Below are 20,395 nucleotides of genomic sequence, written 5' to 3' on the forward strand. Positions count from 1 at the left end.
TACAATCCTATCAAAAGATGATTATGATATCATTTAATTAGTGACATAGTTATAAAAAAGACAGTTGACTAAACTTGCATTTCCTATCATGATTTTCTTGATAGAGGGTTACTGCTCACAAGGAAGCTATTAAATCAAGAGTTCCAAATGGTGAAGTTGAAATCATCCCTTCGTAAATTTTACGGACGCCATCACGAGTTGGTTGACCGTTATGGAATAACCATTTCACAAATGATATCGGATATGTTCCTCACGTCGTAACTACAATCCCCTTCCCTTTCATGAATTTGACCTACCGAATTAGACTATTTACCGGATTTGTAATCACATAAGCAACACGACGGGTGCCGCATGTGGAGCAGGATCTGCTTACCCTTCCGGAGCACCTGAGATCACCCCTAGTTTTTGGTGGGGTTCGTGTTGTTTATTCTTTAGTTTTCTATGTTGTGTCATGTGTACTATTGTTTTTCTGTTTGTCTTTTTCATTTTTAGCCATGGCGTTGTCAGTTTGTTTTAGATTTATGAGTTTGACTGTCCCTTTGGTATCTTTCGTCCCTCTTCTACAATAAATAAATCAAAATTCGGTTTTGCTAGGGGTACCACGTCCACTTGTATTTTTGTCCATCTGATGAGTAAAGCCTTTTTCAACTGATTTTTTTAGTTCGTTCTTATGTTGTACTGTTATACCACTGTCCCAGGTTAGGGGGAGGGTTGGGATCCCGCTAACATGTTTAACCCCGCCACATTATTTATGTATATGCCTGTCCCAAGTCAGGAGCCTGTAATTCAGTGGTTGTCGTTTGTTTATGTGTTACATATTTGTTTTTCGTTCATTTTTAAAAAAAATAAGGCCGTTAGTTTTCTCGTTTGAATTGTTTTACATTGTCTTATTGGGGCCTATTATAGCTGACTATGCGGTATGGGCTTTTCTCATTGTTGAAGGCCGTACGGTGTCATTTTGGTCTTTTGTGGATAGTTGTCTCATTGGCAATCATACCACATCTTCTTTTTTATATACTATTAATGACATTGTATAAAATTCAGTAGTTTTAAGAATATTAACATAATTGTAAAAAGTCATAAAATAGCTACTGTAAAAGCAGAAATTTTCGTGGGGTTTTAATTTCGTTTATTTCGTGGATAAGAATTATCAAAGAAATTAAAACCACAACGAAAATTTAATTGTAGATTTATATTATTTTATGATCTGACAAAATCTTATTGACATTATATTATTGATGAAGATAAATGTATACAATGAAATAAATAGGTTAATTGACTAGACATCGATATTCAAAAGATTTTTTTAAAGTCAGATGATTATCCTAATCTTTTGTTTGTACAGCAATAAATAATGATCAACAACTGTCAATCAATGTATTAAAACAGTCTAATGCGTCTGTAATGCCCTCAAGTCGTAATACATTTATTACACAATCAGTGTCCTAGGATAAAACATCAAAGGTGTGAGAAGGTTACAACACTTGATTAGTGCTCATTATTACTATGAAATGCAATGTCGAGTGTATTTGAGTTTAAAAGCCATCCATTGAACCATCGAGGTGACCACTGGCGACTGCCGATGGTCATATAACCCGATATAAATATACATAAAGATATAAATTGCGTAACTTGTGCAATTGGATTTTTCTTGAAAAGACAAAATGTACCTTAAGTACTTGCATTAATTAAAAAGTCAGCAATTTACGACTAATAATTCAAGGTTAAATTTAAAGTTTTACTTTTTCATCTTGAACAGAATATCAGGTTATGTGAACACCAAATATATTAAGAGAGTAAAAATATGTTGGTAGCTGGTGGCAATTTTTTTCTCGACTACTTGTTCACATGACACCAACTGTAAATTTGTTTACATGTATAAATATATGCACAGGACTTTTTATCTGACAATCAAATATCAATAATTTAAATCCATGGTTAGATTCAGCATATCAAAGAACTCCATTTATTCAATTTTTGTTTAATTTTGGACCCTGATTTGGTCCAACTTGAAAACGGCCCATTATCAAAAATCTAATTACATGTAAAATTGTTCAGAGAATCTCAAGAATTCAATTTTTGCTTAAATCAAATGAACTTTAATTTTGGACCCTATGGATATTAATTTAGACCAATTTGAAAACAGGACCAAAAATTAAGAATCTATATACATGGTTAGATTTGGTATATCAAAGAAAGCCAATAATTCAATTTTTGATGAAATCAAACAAAGTTAATTTTGGACCCTTTAGGCCCTTAATTTTGTGGTCATAAGCCTTATGTTTAAATTTCATAGATTACTATTTACTTATACTAAAGTTATAGTGTGAAAACCAAGAAAAATGCTTATTTGGGCCCTTTTTTGGCCCCTAATTCCTAAACTATTGGAATCAAAACTTTCCAAAATCAATGCCAACCTTCCTTTTGTGGGTATTAATCTTGTGTGCAATATCATAGATTTCTATTCACTTATACTAAAATTATTGTGCAAAAACCAAATGTCTTCAGACGACCACGACAACTTAATATCAAATACGCTTATATCGCCAAAAAATGTTTTTGCAGTCATATAAAAATCTTAATTTGTACATACAAGACTTTTTTTAAACCACATGTCTGTATTTTTAAATGTTTGTTTTTTGTTGTTTTTTTTCCAAATTATTGTTTAACAGAAGTATATACCTTTTAGAAATATAATGCAAGCTTGAGATATCCCTTTTTTGACATGGTTCTGGTCGTCCTTTTTTGAAATGTTGTCAAACTCAACTTGTAGTCTTGCTGTTGTTGATGCATCATTATCTGCATGCACAACTGAAACAGAAATTGAGAATATACATAAAGGACTAAACTTTAGGACCAGAAAAAATTTGGCATTTGAAATTTTCATTAAACATGATCAACATACACCATAATCATTGACAATTTTAAAGAGATTGAGTTATGCTTACAAGGTTCTGTTTCTATGATTAGTTCATGGTTCATGCTTTACTGAGCTAACTAATGTTGAATTTGTATAAAAACAATCAATAGAACACCATTTCTTTACATAGAAATCTAGAGATGTTCTTATGTAATTGCAACTGAATATTATAATAATAGTTGATGTCATTTTTCATTGACCTAGAATGAATTTCATTGACCTAGAAATGACCTACTAGATCATGCTAAAGTTAGCTTATAAAAAATGCGAACCTGAATGGCATTGCCAAAATCACAAAGGCAACCCCTTTGTGTTATACCTTTTGGCTTCATCATATAACATAACTCTAATGATGCTTTATTGTAAAGATTTTATTAACCTTTGATTTCACATCCATTTCTTTCAACCTGTGAGCCATTGTAACAGCCATATCAACCTCCATAGCTTAACTTGATCCATGCCAATTCAAATGGCAGTCATGGTCTGGAACAGTCTCTTTCCTGGATTGGTGGTACTCCCAGGTCTTACATGCTTTACTTCGTATTTCAAAAGACAGTACTTTCCCAGATTCTTTTCCAATGAAGGTTGAGTGTCCTGTAGAAAGTTAAAATGTAATTATTATGGGAACAAATATTTTCATAATGAGCATCAGTTACTTTTTTGTTAGAGGCAACACAAAGTCCTTTACGATAAATGTGTCCATGCACACTCCACAGTACTCAGCTGCCGTGCTAGCAGTATCATTTTCAAAGTTTAGTGGACAATGAAATTTGGGTCAGAAGACTAAATTGGCATACAATTTAGTAAGATAAAGTGATAAGACACATGTATACTAAGTTTCAAGTTCATGTGACTTAATTCAACTTTGTGAAAAACTACCTTGACCAAAAACATTAACCTGATTATGGATGGACAGACTGACATGCGCACAGATACAATTAAAAAAAATACTAATGTAGCAATTACTGTAGTTCACCGACCAATTCAGTTCTATAATTAAAGTACATCATTACAGTTTATGAACCTATCTAAACTCAATCCCTTTTGGTTAAAGATTTTATTTTGTATTTTTATATTAAGTTAACAGTTTACACAGGCTACAACAGCATTGAAAACTAGTATAGTCCAATGAAAATAAAAAGTGTCTTTTTGATGTTGGAATGTACAGGTACCAGGCCACGTCTACTTGTATTTTTGTCCATTTGATGAGATAAGCCTTTTTCAACTGATTATAATAGTTCGTTCTTATGTTGTACTGTTATACCACTGTCCCAGGTTAGAGGGAGGGTCGGGATCCCGCTAACATGTTTAACCCACCACATTATGTATGTATCATGCCTGTACCAAGCCTGTAATTCAGTGGTTATCATTGTTAATGTGTTATAGAACATATTTGTTTTTCGTTCATTTTTTAAAATAAATTAGGCCGTTAGTTTTCTCGTTTGATTTTTTTTTACATTGTCATTTCGGGGCCGTTTATAAATGACTATGTGGTATAGACTTTGCTCATTGTTGAAGGCTGTAGGGTGACCTATAGCTGTTAATTTCTGTTTTATGTTGGTCTCTTGTGGAGAGTTGTCTCATAACATATATAGTAAAACAAAACAAAAAACACCATATTACTTTGTTTTGTTTAAATAAATTAAAGGTTTAAGAGTACATTTTTGCTCGATTGCTTTGATTTTTTAAGTTGGGTTTTAACTGGTTTTACTGAATACACCATTCTTACCAGTATTTCTATTGTAATTCCATCCAGAGCCTCTCTTCTGCCAACCACCATCAAAACTAGCTTCAACCTATCAAAATATAATTTTATTTCTAGTATTATATAGATCTGCCTACATGTAAATATAATTTGAATGAAAGTGTATCTATAGGCAGCATGTAAAACTGGGTAAACGACAATTTTATTCTTCCTAATTTTTTTAAAATTAATTGGTAGAAAGTTTTTTGAATGTATAATTTTTAGCTCACCGGGCCCGAAGGGCCAAGTGAGCTTTTCTAATCACTTGGCGTCCGTCGTCCGGCGTTAACTTTAACAAAATTTTCTTCTCTGAAACTACTGGGCCAAATTTAACCAAACTTGGCCACAATCATCATTGATGTATCTAGTTTAAAATTTGTGTTTTTTGACCCGGCCAACCAACCAAGATGGCCGCCACAGCTAAAAATAAAACATGGAGGTTAAATGCAGTTTTTGGTTATTACTCAAAAACAAAAGCATTTAGAGCAAATCTGACAAGGGGTAAAATTGTATATCTGGTCAAGATCTATCTGCCCTGAAATTTTAAGATGAACGGGACAACCCGTTGTTGGGTTGCTGCCCCTGAATTGGTAATTTTAAGGAAATTTTGCTGTTTTTGGATATTACCTTGAATATTATTATGGATAGAGATAAACTGTAAACAGCAAAAATGTTCAGCAAAGTAAGATTTACAAATAAGTCAACAGAACCAAAATGGTCAGTTGACCCCTTTAGGAGTTATTGCCCTTTATAGTCAATTTTTATCCATTTTTCGTAAATCTTAGTTAACTTTTACAAAAATCTTCTCTGAAACTACTGGGCCAAATTTTACCAAACATAGCCAGAATCATTATTAGGCTATCTAATTTAAAAATTGTGTTTTGTGACCGGGCAAACCAACCAAGATGGCCGCTACGGCTAAAAATAGAACATAGGGGTAGAATGCAGTTTTTGGCTTATAACTCAAAAACCAAAGCATTTATAGCAAATCTGACACGGGTAAAATTGTTTATCTGGTCAAGATCTATCTGCCCTTAAATTTTTAGATGAATCGGACAACTCGTTGTTAGGTTGCTGCCCCTAAATTGGTAATTTTAAGGAAATTTTGCTGTTTTGGGTTATTATCTTGAATATTATTATAGATAAATTAAACTGTAAACAGCAATAATGTACAGCAATTTAAAACTCAAAAATAAGTCAAAGTGACCAAAATGGTCAATTGACCCCCTAAGAAGTTATTGTCCTTTATAATCAATTTTTAACAATTTTCATAAAATTTGTAAATTTTTACTAACATTTTCCACTGAAACTACACGGACAAGTTCATTATAGATAGAGACAATTGTAAGCAGCAAGAATGTTCAGTAAAGGAAGATGTACAAACCCATCACAATCACCTAAACACAATTTTGTCATGAACTGTCTGCTTCCTTTGTTTAATTCACATATGCCAAGGTGAGCGACACAGGCTCTTTAGAGCCTCTAGTTCATTTATATAGGTATAGGAAGATGTGGTATGAGTGCCAATAAGACTTGTAACTCTCCATCCATATAACAATTTATAAAAGATTTTAAAAAAAATATTTATATACATGTATATACGAATCAACATACATGTATACAGTATTTATTGGATATTTGTAGAAATAAAATATGTTTATAAAAAAGAGTAATTAAAATCCTTTTTATAGTCTATAACTATAACATAAGAACATCAACATCAAATCAGATATATAAGTGCATATCATAGAGGATTCTGACTTATTTTCATAAAGTGTTCAATATTTTATATCCTTTGGTCTAGATTTTTGCAGTAAATATATATAGTAAGTTAACATGCATGAAACCTGACTGAAAACAGTTGTTAAAAGTTAGTTCTTCTGTTGTGATGTAGAACAATGGTTTGGATTGGCAGCAAATACATTAAATCATGAAAAATTATGTTATTCAACCAAAGTAAATGTTACACACCATATTGCATTAGAATAAAATTTGTTTTTCTTCATTTCAAGACATTATTATTGGTACTCTGTGATTTTTCTTCTTCCTGTGCAGTTCTGCAAGATGTGTTTGCAACTTCCCCAATCTGTTTACTTAGCTCCTTCTCCTTCTTCATGTTCTTCCTCGGAGTGTTTTCACTGATAGAGGGCAAATAACATTCAGCAAGAAAGTTTTGCAGATGGGTAGGCCCTATTCCTGCATGTATCATTCCTGCAACTCATAAAGATGTAAATGAAGAAAGATATATTAAAAATGCATGTAATTTTCTCTAAACAAAATTTTAGGTTAAGGTATGAGACATTTTTGAAAGCTTTTGAATATATTATAAATAGCATATTTGGTGTTTAATATACTTTTTGCACTGGATTTGTCATAAGGACAATTTAAAGAAAGAGTTGTCTGCATATGGTGTATATACATTATTGTACATTAAGTTTCTGCTTTAATGATGACATTGATGTGGTAATTGTATAAATCATTTGTATTCATGCTTAATGTTTGAAAAGAAATATATTTCATTTACCAAATCAAAGACATATGTTCATTGTTAACCATGATTTAAAAATCTAATAAAAAAATATAGGGGGCCTGGTCCCTCCTTTTATGTAAAAATTTGGTGCATTCTTTACAGGGATCACTATAGCATAACTTGAACACATGCCTCTCTTACTGCAGTCTAAAGGGGGGCTTATTAAATTTTGCATGGTTTTAATATGCATTTACATGTAATTGCAAGCTTTAAGCAGGGAGGGGAATATACAACTTACAAGTACAATACATGAGTCTACAGTACTATGTATCTTAAATCTGGACGAGATGCGAAGGGACTTTCTATTACTAGCTACATGTATGGAAGATCTGGCTAAACTTGATAAAATTGTATGCTAAAAATTGTATTTTCTAAAATGTAAACCTACCTATGGCTGTTTTTGTGTTGATGTCATAACTGCCTGTTGGTCCTCTTTTTTCCTGTCTGGACATCAGTGACTGTTGCACAAAGTTCAAATCGACTCATTATAATACCACTTAAACCATAAAGCTTTTCTCCTACTGTATTTGACAGGTGAAAAGGGGACTTGCAGATACAACAATACATTCCCACTGCGAGGAGATCTAGTTCAACTATCCTCCTCCCCAAACCCCAAGACTGTTGTTTTCCATAAAGTGGGTCAGTGATTTCAGCCTCTGCTGCTATATGTGTGTGGTTATGAAAGTAGTTGGAGTGGTCATTGAATACTCCAACTACCTCGGGGTCCTTCTGCTTCAATTCATTTGACCATTTTAAAAAATTGGACCTCTTGTTATTTTTTTTTACACTAGCTTTGCCATTAAATTTGCCTGTTATGTCTCTTTGCTGGTTCATTTAAGCGAAAATTTGAAACTATTTATAGATTAAAAAGATTAAGGAATAGTACAATAGCCTGATCGTTTGCTCTTAGCACCAAGTGAACATTCTGATCTGGCATATTGCATGTTATTTTAAAACGCTGCAATGAAACAGACCAAAGCACAAGAGTTATCTTTCTTAGGTGTTCTTTAGCCCCTTAAAGCGAGCAACAGAACTTGTACATCTTATAGTTTCTTATCTCAGGGTGAATCCAGCCAATTTTTAACAGGGGTAGGGGTATTCTCAACCAAGGATAAAAAGGAGGGTTCCAACTATATGATCCCATTCAAATGTATTAATATTCCATAAAAAGAGGAGGTTCAAATCACCAGCCCCCCGGGATCCGCCACGGTATCTTAAAGCAGGTATAATAAAACAAAAATTGTACATGTACTTCTGTCCACTGCATATTGATTTTTTTTCATTTAATGTAAATGTTCACAATTTTGAAGCGTGCATTGACTACATTTCCTTTTTCTCCATATTTTTATTTTAATGTTATGAAAAATTCAATTCTATTGTAACACAGGTTCTGCTGACAAATGGCTGATAAACCCCTCTTGTTTCCTTCTATCTACCAAAAGGGTGTTTGAGAATATACAATAAGTCCAAGTTTCAGAGAAAAGTCAGTTAATCCATAAGTTTCTTCTTTGGAAGTTTTCAATAACCTGTAAGTACTTGAAAAAAATGTCATATTCAACCATTACATGCCTATTTTAATGTTACAACAGTAGAGGAACATGGAATATTGAAAAGTTATTCAAGAAATCGTCGAAGTATAACTGCAATCATTAATTGTACTCGAATTTACTGTTGTGAACTTGCAATACCCTACGATGCGTGTACCCAGTTCTCTCCCTTTGATCTCCGCTTCGCAACGAATAAGCTGACACAATTGCGTATCCGGGATTTTTGTGATCTGAAAGGGTAAAATTAGAGCCAAAAAATGGTTTTACTTCATATTTTATAAACCATGGTTTGACTAAGACTTGTACTCAATGAAAAAGGATTTATATCATTAATACATGAAAAACTCCTTGATGTTAACATTAAATCAATACAATAATTTTATTGTCAATCAAATACTCCTTAGAAGGGCAGTGCAACTGTAAACAATTTATTACACTGATTATTATTAATTCTTTTATGATATATATAGCGACACAATATAGAAAAGAAAAAAAAAAACACACAACAATTTGATACCACAATATAAGATGTTTCTTTCAAATTTGGCCTATGAAGAATTCACTGGGTCAGTAAATTGGCATCATTTTACAATTTTAACATAATATCCCATAATCATGACCCATATATCAGAGGTTATTTCTTCAAGCATCTTAAAATATTTAGAAAATAAAGAAATGGAAAAATTAACAAGAAACAAATCCAAACGCTTATTGGAATCTTCTGGAAAAATTAAATCAGACTGACAAAGGATCTAGTAACAGTGAACTTATAGAGTTAAACATCGTATAAATTATACACTTGATAATATCCTATCTATATTTAAAAATAATGGTAGGCATCAATTATTATGTAAACTGGGTCAAATACCGATTAGTAAATTACACGATATTTTCAAAGAGTGTGACACCATCTCGTTCTTCAGCCCACTGTATGAATATTCTCGTATAATTACAGCATTTTGCCATCATAGGCTGTTTCCACGTATCGACAAACCTGAAGATCATAAACGTCAATTTTTGAAAATTAAATATATTAGCAGAGGTATTGATTTTATCAACTTATCTAGTATATTTAATGACTCTACCGTTCAAAACTTTATACCTCCCTATTTTGATAATATAGAACCACCTATAATTTCATACACATACGAAACACCCAGCAGAAGTTTAATTTTTAATTATACGTCGGTTACATCAGACGTGAATATAGATAGTAATACTCCCTTTACTTGAAACTGTGAATCATCGAAGTTTAGATATGTTCCCTATGGCCATGTTATTACAGGGGACCTCAATATCGTCCAGGACAGAGAGGTTAAAAACTTTTTGAAAAAAGGACCAAAATATCGTCCTCCATCTAAAATAGATTGGAAAGAGTGTCGTCAAGTCACCAAAGATGCTCTTTCCTCATTTTGTAAAAAAATGGTGTAAACGGGAAAAATCTGATAAAAATCTCTTGATTCTTATTTAAATAAATGTATGAATGTGGTAGATAAGAGAATGTCACATTTTGAAAATAATTTAGAAGTAAATAATAGAGTACATAATACACCTATTTCCAGAATAAGAAATAAACTTCAAATACTTTCAAAGCGGTTTGTGTTTGTACCGGCCGACAAAGCAGCCAACAATGTGGTTGTGGTATGACGAAAATACTACACGGACGTTCTTAAGAATGAAATTTTAAATTATCTACATTCAAGTCCATCCGCTTCACAGAGAGTCATATAGTAAACAAGCATATCACAACCACATCAAAGCTTAAGGTTTCTTCTGAACATTTGAAGGTCCCTACTATGTATTGGCTACCTAAACTTCACAAAAAAACATTTAAATATCGTTTCATCTCGGCATCTAGTAAGTGTTCTACAACTAATCTCTCAGTGCTCATAACTAGTTCATTAACTACTATTAAAGAGCTTATCATAAACTATTGTAATAAAATATATGAACATAGTGGTATAAACCATTTTTGGAGTGTAAAAAATTCTTTGGATGTTTTAGATAAATTACGGGCTTTTGATGGTCCTTTTGATTCTGTTAATAGTTTTGATTTTTCTACTCTTTACACTACACTTCAACACTATCTTATTAAACAAAAGTTTTCCTATTTAATTAAATGGTCGTTTGGTAAAGCTGAATGTAGATATATTTGCTGCAACTCATTTAAAGCCTATTTCTCTAATGAGAAAGGTAAATATGCTAGATATACTTACTGGAGGTGTGATGAGATGATTGAAGCTGTTAATTTTCTCCTTGATAATATTTACGTACGTTTCGGCAACAAAGTTTATCGACAGGTTGTAGGTATCCCCATGGGCACTAATTGTGTCCCTTTAATAGCAGACTTGTTTTTGTACTGTTACGAATCACAGTTTATGACTAAACTCAGTAAAGACCCGTCGAAATTACATTTAATTGATAAATTCAACAACACTTACCGTTATCTTGATGATATTTTTCGTTAAATAATCAAGAATTTTCTCAATATACTGCTGAAATTTACCCCAAGGAACTTACTTTAAATAAATCAAATGTATTCGGTAATAACTGTCCTTTCCTGGATTTAGATATTTCGGTTTTAAACGGGAAACTACATACTAACATTTACGACAAAAGAGACGATTTTTCGTTCCCTATTGTTAATTTTCCATTTTTTGATGGTGATGTTCCTTTGGCACCATCTTACGGTGTTTATATTTCACAACTTGTTCGCTATGCCCGTGTCTGTTGTGACGTTTTTGATTTTAACGAACGCAACCTATTTATTACTGGTAAATTATTAAACCAGGGATATCGTTACCATAAATTACTTAAAACCTTTACTAAATTTTTCCCTAGATATAAAGATTTGGTTTTGAAGTTTGGTTGTACCTGTAGAAAACTTATTTCAAACGGGATAGCACATCCTCATTTTTACGGAAATGTTGTTAACCGTGCCCAAAAATTTAGAAATGATCCATGTAAACATGTTGCTCCTTTAAATAAACTTATTCTAAAAGGTTACCTATTCAACACTGTAATAAGATCATTGAATATTGTTTTTATTGGTATAAATATTGATTTTGTTATCAGTAGATTAAAAGCTAACTAAATATTACTAGTATGTTATATACATATACATTTTCATGGATCTACAATCTGTCGATACCTGTAACTTGGCATTGCACAAGGTCATGTTTTTCTCTGGCTGTTTATGACGTCTTTACACTAAATCCATTGTATGTTGGATGTGTACGGATTGAGTGTTTAGTCTTAGAGGCATGATTTTTTTATTAGTTGTTAGTGGCTTTAAACTAGCTGTCAGATAACTGCGAGTACTCTCAGATCTGTTCATTGTGTCTTTTTGTGTCGGGATGTATAAGTACCCGGCCACGTTCACTTGTATTTTTTGTCTATCTGATGAGTTAAGCCTTTTTCAACTGATTTTAATAGTTCGTTCTTATGTTGTACTGTTATACCACTGTCCCAGGTTAGGGGAGGGTTGGGATCCCGCTAACATGTTAAACCCCGCCACATTATTACCACTGTCCCAGGTTAGGGGAGGGTTGGGATCCCGCTAACATGTTAAACCCCGCCACATTATTTATATATGTGCCTGTCCCAAGTCAGGAGCCTGTAATTCAGTGGTTGTCGTTTGTTTATGTGTTACATATTTGTTTTTCGTTCATTTTTTTACATAAATAAGGCCTTCTCGTTTGAATTTTTTTACATTGTCTTATCGGGGCCTTTTATAGCTGACTATGCGGTATGGGCTTTGCTCATTGTTGAAGGCCGTACGGTGACCTATAGTTGTTAATGTTTGTGTCATTTTGGGTTTTTTTGTGAATAGTTGTCTCATTGGCAATCATACCACATCTTCTTTTTTATATATTATAGAAAAGTTTAAATAATTAGAAAATTAATATATTTCTAATGAATTAGATTACATTTAAAAATGCAAAGGCAACTGGGTTTTCACAAGTGTCATATGAAATGATAAAGAAGAGTCAGGCTTATATAATATCCCTTTATTATAAATTATTTAATTTAATAATCTCAAATGAATTATATCTTTCATCTTGGGGTTCTTATCATATTAACCCATTACATAAATAAAGGCAACATTGGTATTCCGATGTTCAAAACTCATAAATCGAAAGAAAAAAAAATCCGGGTCACAAACCAAAACCGAGGGAAACGCATTAAATATAAGAGGAGAATGACGACACAACATTAAAATGTTACACACACAGAAACGAACTAAGCATCAAATAAATAAATCAGGTTCCAAATGTGACCCCGCTTATTACAGAGGATAGAAATTATGGACAACATAGGAAAACTGTGATGCTATATTAATTTTCCTCCTAAGCGACCGGGACACCCTCATTCTGACGATGTACCGGCTCGTGCTGAACGGATCATTATGACGTCAGACTTATCGGCAAAGCAGTTGGGATCAGACGGAATCGTTCGTAACATGTTTGATCATTGAATTCACTGTATTGAGGTGAGAAACTGTTCTAACCGTACGGAAAAATTATACTTTTAAATTTGATTGCTACAATTTGAAACTTGATATGTTATTTTATATGACGTAGAATAAATCATTCTAGCTTTCTTTTATTATCCAATATTCCGAGAACTTGGGAAAACATATCTCGTTACAATTATATTGTATTTTATAGACTCATTAAATCAAGCATGAAGTTAATTCAATATCAGGGTGAAGTCTATAAAACTGCATCTGAGGGTACATGCAAGTATTCATGCAATATCATTATCTCATATATTTCGTATCTATTTCTTAAATTTAAAGTGTAAAAAATCAATTTCGACTTATTTATTTAGAACATACAACACAGTTAACCTGATGATTGTTATGGTAGGGTGGACACGGTAGAGGTCCACATTTTAAACCAACAACATAAAACAAGAGGCCATTTTCGTTCTTTTCTCCGGAGGGAACATATTCTGGATTCATATCCACACAGACATAAGATGATGCAGTCTCAGCTTGGTGACCGCTTGCTAGGAGTCCATTATATTCTTCTATCCAACCGGAATAGCAGGAAAGACGTCCTGGTATCATAATGGAAGAAGATGCATGGATATTTCGACATACTGCACATGGAACATCATTATTTACTGAATCATGAGCGAATCCGTTAACTTGATATTCAGCTCCATAAAGTAGACTCCAACTACTTGCAAATGATATGTTAGAAAGTTCAGGATCCTTAGGTAAACACAATGTATTAGCGGGTCCACCATAACGAGAGGAATAGTCGATATGATTGTAACGCTGTCCAGCGGCATATCCTGTTAAAAATATTAAATACTAAAATAAAATAAGCATAGTACCATCAGCACTAAACAAACCACGGGACATACATATCGCAAAGGGTTCAAACAATATAACTAAAAATTCGCCACTTTTTTTTCTCTTCCTCCTCTTTTCTTTAATTTCGATACATTTTTATGCCCCACCTACGATAGTAGAGGGGCATTATGTTTTCTGGTCTGTGCGTCCGTTCGTGCGTCCGTCCGTCCGTCTGTCCCGCTCCAGGTTAAAGTTTTTGGTCAATGTAGTTTTTGATGAAGTTGAAGTCCAATCGACTTCAAACTTTGTACACATGTTCCCTATGATATGATCTATCTAATTTTAATGCCAAATTAGAGTTTTTACCCCAATTTCACGGTCCACTGAACATGGTAAATGATAGTGTGAGTGTGGCATTCGTGTACTGAGGACACATTCTTGTTTAAAATAACTTTCGGCAATGAACGAAATCGAACAAGAGTGTAATTAGGACGACGACGTGTTTATATTAAAACATATTGAAGGGGTAGTTGTTTCGTAGTATCTCATGAGGTTTATGTTTTAACTTATATTAATGGAGTTGAAACTTCATTATATGAAATATAAAAGTCCGCAGGTCTATAAGATCACATGTAATGTCATGTAAACTCTTAACAATAATTTTGTGACAAATATATAAACATACACAAAATACATTTCACAAACAAAACAATACGAAAAAATATTTCATAAAACATAAAAAGTAAAACATCTATCCAAAACGCCTCATTTTGAGAATTGGTCATTAATTCTCGAATAACATACTATATTGATTTCGGGTTTGGCGTTATATAATATTTTTTACCCCGCTGTATTTGATACGTGTCTGGCCCAATTCAAAAGACTAGTTCAGCGCTTGTCGTTAGTTTTATGTCTATCATATTCGAGGTTTTTTTTTTAAAAGATTAATATATAAATTAGTGAGAGGTTTAGCTAGCTTTAAAACCAGGTTTAATCCACCATTGTGTACTTTTGTTTTGTTACTAACGCTTTGCGTATGTTATCGTAGATCTTGCATAGGTTTATATTCAATAATTAAATCTTTTTTTCTGTATTAATAATTAAAAAACACAAACATTACCTGAATAAACAAGTTCAGTGTGTGTGCCTTCACACTGAGTTCTTCCCCACCGAACATATGTAGATCCATGGTCTGCAAGTATCAATGAAAAGAAAACGTGTAAATACAAACCAAAATGGGGCTTGTTAAAAATGAAAAAACTTGCAAATGAAAAATAAAATATCGAGAAATAAGTAATTTAATTGTACATACTGGGAAAATGTAAAAAAGTTAAATCACAAAAAATAATTAACTCCGAGGAAAATTCAAAAAGGAAAGTCCCTAATCAAATGGCAATATCAAAAGCTCAAACACATCAAACGAATGGAAAATAACTGTCATATTACTGACTTGGTGCAGGTATTTTCTTAAGTTCAAAATAAGAAATTAACTGTACTTTAACATCAGTATAAACTAAATACAAAATATTAAACTGAACGGTAAGAGTGACAACTACTCTGTAAAAGTGAAAATGTTGTACCAATATGTTCCTTTCCAAACAATTTGTGAAGGCTCTACCATGATAACATTTTAATTACTAGAAAATATTACAGCCGTTTTTTAAATATTCACACGTGTCCACTGCGTAACGATATGTGTCCCCTATGAAATGAATTGTGTTTCCTTCAGAACGAAATGTTGCGCAGTTGACATATTAACATGTTAGCAGACATTGTTGTTACACGCGGTTTCTTATGACAGTTATTGTCCATTTGATTGATGTGTTTGGGCTTTTGATTTTGCCATTTGAAATGGACCTTTCCGTTTTGAATTTTCCTCGGATTTCAGTATTTTTGAAATTTTATTTTATTCTCAGATACATGTTATTTTTTATTTAGACAATACATTTTGTTCTGATAAACTCGACGTTTTTTTCTGTCAACATTTAAAAAAAATTCGAGGAAAATTCAAAACGGAAAGGTCCATTTCAACCGGCAAAATCAAAAAGTATATAACTTCGCTGTCAATATGATTTACATATTAATTAAATGCAGACGAACTATATTATCAGCATCATAACTAAATGTGGATTGTAAGTTAAGGGAAAATCTACGATTTAAATAAAAGATATACTAGTATTATAATTTTGCTATTTGTTTGTTGTCGTTACGAAGTCGACCGTTATTCATGAACTCCAAACTAAAAAGTTACTAACACAAATCTACAAAACATTGACAAAGGAGCAAAAAAGATTAGTAAATTGTAGTCAAAATAACGTATATACACGTATAATTATGTATATATCATGTTCTTTTCCGTAATGTGACCTTGCAATGACACGTTCAAAATTAAACTCGAGGCGTATTTGTTACAGAAAAGCTGGTTTTAGGTTTTGGTTTAAAACTGGTTTGGTTTGGTTTTAAGTTAGGTTTTAAAACTGGTTTTGGTTTAGGTATTTTTCAACAAATGTACGTATAGTTTATTTAAAAGAAATGATTTAATTTAAACATATTTATTAATAGTAGATTGGGAAACACGTTATTGCAACTTATAATAATCACTTTCCACTTTGCGGGTGCGAGTGCGGTCTTGTAGCGGCATTAGCCTGCTCTTTTTCGAAATCTACAAGGGTGTCTTACGTGCAAGAGATATGGCTCTCTCTTAACACGGGTCAGCCATTTATCGTCCCCTTCCGACGGACTATCATCGTTTCCTACTCTATGGCAATTTTTGTAGGGTCATAATCTATGGCGGATTTCTAGTTTTCAAATCTATGACAAATGGCGGACCAGTCAGTACATATTCAAATATAGCGAAAAGGCTGCTTTAAGAGAAAGCCAGTATAAGAAACACGGATTAAGAATACGACTAGGAAGCATATTCATAACAATTTGTGAAACGTACACAGACTGTAGGGTTGAAATCATGTACCCCGGAAGATTAAGCATTTATTCTCTGTGCATGGTACTATGTACCTGTTTGATCCTTCATTTAACCAAGTCCCTGAACAACCCAAAATCAGTTTGAATGGTTACTACATATTTATTTGAGCGTTAATATAAATCTGTGTTTTAACCGACAACGATTTAAGTCCTGTAATGAACAATGACTTCCCTCAAACACGTTGATTTCTTTTAAAAAAAACAATACAGTTATTCGACATAAACATAGAGGAAAATAATGTTAAAGTGTATAAGAAATCTGTGACATATATATTTTTTTGTTTCAAAATCTCAAGTATTGCTACAGTAGTACTAATAGTCACGGTTATATAGCTAAACAAATGCTTTTTGTTTTGATACATCTTGCATAAAACTAAAGAGACCATAGGGATAAAAATTAACACGAAACAGCATAAAGCAAATCAAAATGCACAGTAAAAACTCATACAATTAAGGATGAGGGCAACATCAGGAACACGACAATAAAAAAAAGGAGCGAAAAAAAAAACAATTCTGAAATATAATTTATTTATGGATTATAGAAACTGGCTTCTTCGATATTTTTCTTTTCCTTCTATGTAAAAAAAAACCGTCATCGTTAGCCGCGGCTTCGTCTTTTCATGACGTTATTTAATTTTGACGAAAATTTCGTAGTGTCCAAATTTGCTATAGATTTGAAGAAAAAAAAACTGCCATAGATTTGTGATTTGTTCAGTGTTTGTTACGTCACATTTACCATAGATAGGGAATTTGTCATATCTATACTATTAAACGAGAAGACCTCATTTTGTGTGTCGCTTCTCTTCCTTCCACAATAAATTAATCATCATGCCTCTTTGTTCTTTAGGTAACATGCATAGTCGCATTTGTCATCCATTCTTATAATTATTCAGATAAAGTCATTTTGGGAGAAAAACGACTAAAAAGGTGTCCGGATATTGTTTCCGTCATCAGACTGACTTTTAGTCATAGATAAGCCTTCCGGTTTTAAACATGCACAAGAACAACCAATCGTATGATAGATTACAAAAAATAAAAATAAATGAGCCAATCAGAGCGTTCTCCATATCATGGTTTCTAGATCGCAAGAATTACAATTATTATACCTCCTTAGAGACAATTGTTTTTCGCGTTTATCCACATATAAACTATGATTATACTACTATAATATATAGAGACTCTCTGTATACTGTCTACTTTAATATTTACTATCGAGTTGGTTGGACTTCATCAAAAACTGCCTCGACAAAAACTTTAACCTGAAGCGGGACAGACAGACGGACGAACGAACGGAAGAACAGACTAGAAAACACAATTCCCATAAATGAGGCATACAAATTTATTGTTGAAAGTGAAAACTTAAACCTGAAGCGGGACAGAAGGACGGACGAACAGACTAGAAAACATAATTCCCATAAATGGGGCATACAAAAATATTGTTGAAAGTGAAAGTAGCGATTTGGCCAAAATGAAAGTAAGGTAGAGATAAGAGGGAGGCAGGACTTATTCGGGACGTCGGGATCGGGTGTTTTTAAGCTCGGAATTTCGTGATTGATCCTTACGGGATGAGGGAATATTTTTTTTTTTAATTTCGGGATGTCGGGATATGAATTTCGTTAAAATACGCACCTCGGGATTTCATGTTTTTAAGCCCGGGATTTCGGGATCAGGGCCCCTCAGACCACCTCTCAAATGAGCCTTAGTCATTTATACGAGATTCAAATCCTACCATTGGCATGTTAATAGGGCTCTCAAAAGGAAAAGCACTGATGGATTGTCCTAGAAGCATATTTTATTAGAATAATAATGGTCTATAAGCAGTTTCATTTATTTCATTTTTGAAGCGGTGCAAATTTTTAATTTAATTTGACTTTTACCAAAAAATGCATTGTAGCAAAGGGGAAGAATAATTGTGGTATAAGGCCAGAAACACGAAAATAATTGAATTTAACAGAAAGGAAACACATAACGGACTTTGGAAAAAAGTGAGAGGGCTTTTGATACCTTATATAAAATTCTCCAGTCATAATATATTTTACAAAAATTCTTCCTACAACAGTTTACAAGCTGTATATGCCCGCGATTTCGCGGGTGTGTTCTAGTATTGATTGAACCCACCATAGATTTGAGTCCTACATATGTTATAAACTATCAACTATATGCTAATTTGTCTTTGTCCTCTTTTTCTAGATAGTAATAGTATGTATGAAATGTGTGTTTTTGCACAAGTAATATTTTAACTTTTTTACAGACTTACCCTGCCTTGTAGCCATTTTAGATTCCAGATCCAAGACCTTTTGAGTTAGCAGTTGGTTTTGCTGTTCTAAATTTGCCAAACGAGCAATAGCATCTGGGTCATTTAACAAGAGACGTTTGTTTTCATCTAAGGCACATCCAACACATTCCAGAAATAGTACCAACGTTAATAAATAAAAGTAATTCATTTCATTCGTTCTTTAAAAGACTTAATGAGAACTTACTAGTATTAGTTTATCACGTTTATACATCGAAGATAAGACTTGTGAAGTAAAGTGCAAAGTTTATTTAGATCACTTGTTGAACTTATATTATTCACAAAACAAGGTTAAACCACATTGTAATACAGTAGGTCTTATTTCAGGGCAGCATTGAATGAATATGTGCATGTTTAGTAATGCTTAATAGAAATAGTAAACAAGAATGTGTCCATAATACACTGATGCTCAACTCGCACTATTATTTCTATATGCAGTAGACCATGAAATCGGGATCAAAACTCTAACTTACTATTCAAATTAGAAAGATCATAGAATAGGGAACTTGTGTACTAAGTTTACAGTTGAGTGGAGTTCAACTTTATCAAAATCTACCTTGACCAAAAACTTTAACCTGCAAACATAGTGTCCCTAGGTGGGGTATAAAAACCCAATTGACTTAATAACCAAATCGAGATATATTTGTATTGAAAAATTCAGAGTCAGTATGACAAGAAAAGTGTGACATATTATAGGCTTATATATATATATTTTTTTTAAAGTAACTATCACGTTAAAGTAACTATCACGTACATGTCAACGGCTACGATATATGTGGTTCACACATTATCATGGATATGTTTCCCTTAGAAATTCACTCAGTGGATTTTTTTCCTTTTGGTTTTTTTAAGTCTGGCAGGATTATTGGTCAAGATTTCTAAACAACATGAACAATACTCAAGCGTGTCGAATTCAACGCACGTATCATAGATACATCATACGTAATTATTTATTGTGTTTGTCTATTCAGATCATCATTTGGTATTTTTGTATGGGGTTCGTTCGTTTTCTTCATGTTTTGATTTCCTTATGTTTTAGAAAATATTCCGAAGTTGGATACTGATTTATATTTC

The 20,395-nt window shown here is 32.8% G+C and overlaps 1 protein-coding gene across 1 annotated transcript; it reads right to left on the bottom strand.

Annotated features, from left to right (window-relative positions):
• Positions 1–13,551: 13,551 nt before the first annotated feature.
• LOC143074665 (uncharacterized) lies at positions 13,552–19,536 on the bottom strand. The gene is made up of 3 exons (XM_076250011.1): positions 19,286–19,536; positions 15,167–15,238; positions 13,552–14,045 (listed from the first exon to the last, which is right to left on the bottom strand). Exons 1-3 carry the CDS (start codon positions 19,470–19,472, stop codon positions 13,567–13,569), a joined length of 738 nt encoding a protein of 245 aa, XP_076106126.1. The 5' UTR covers positions 19,473–19,536; the 3' UTR covers positions 13,552–13,566.
• Between the last annotated feature and the right edge of the window lie 859 nt (positions 19,537–20,395).

This window comes from Mytilus galloprovincialis, chromosome 5 (assembly GCF_965363235.1).
Source record: "Mytilus galloprovincialis chromosome 5, xbMytGall1.hap1.1, whole genome shotgun sequence".
Classification (NCBI taxonomy): domain Eukaryota; kingdom Metazoa; phylum Mollusca; class Bivalvia; order Mytilida; family Mytilidae; genus Mytilus; species Mytilus galloprovincialis.

Bases quoted from the DNA above. Each gene is read 5' to 3' on its own strand.
- LOC143074665 (XM_076250011.1), bottom strand. From the start codon at position 19,472: ATGAATTACTTTTATTTATTAACGTTGGTACTATTTCTGGAATGTGTT. The intron at 15,239-19,285 runs GTAAGTCTGTAA...TGATACTTGCAG, and splicing joins TAAAATGGCTACAAGGCAGG to ACCATGGATCTACATATGTT. The intron at 14,046-15,166 runs GTAATGTTTGTG...TATTTTTAACAG, and splicing joins CACTGAACTTGTTTATTCAG to GATATGCCGCTGGACAGCGT.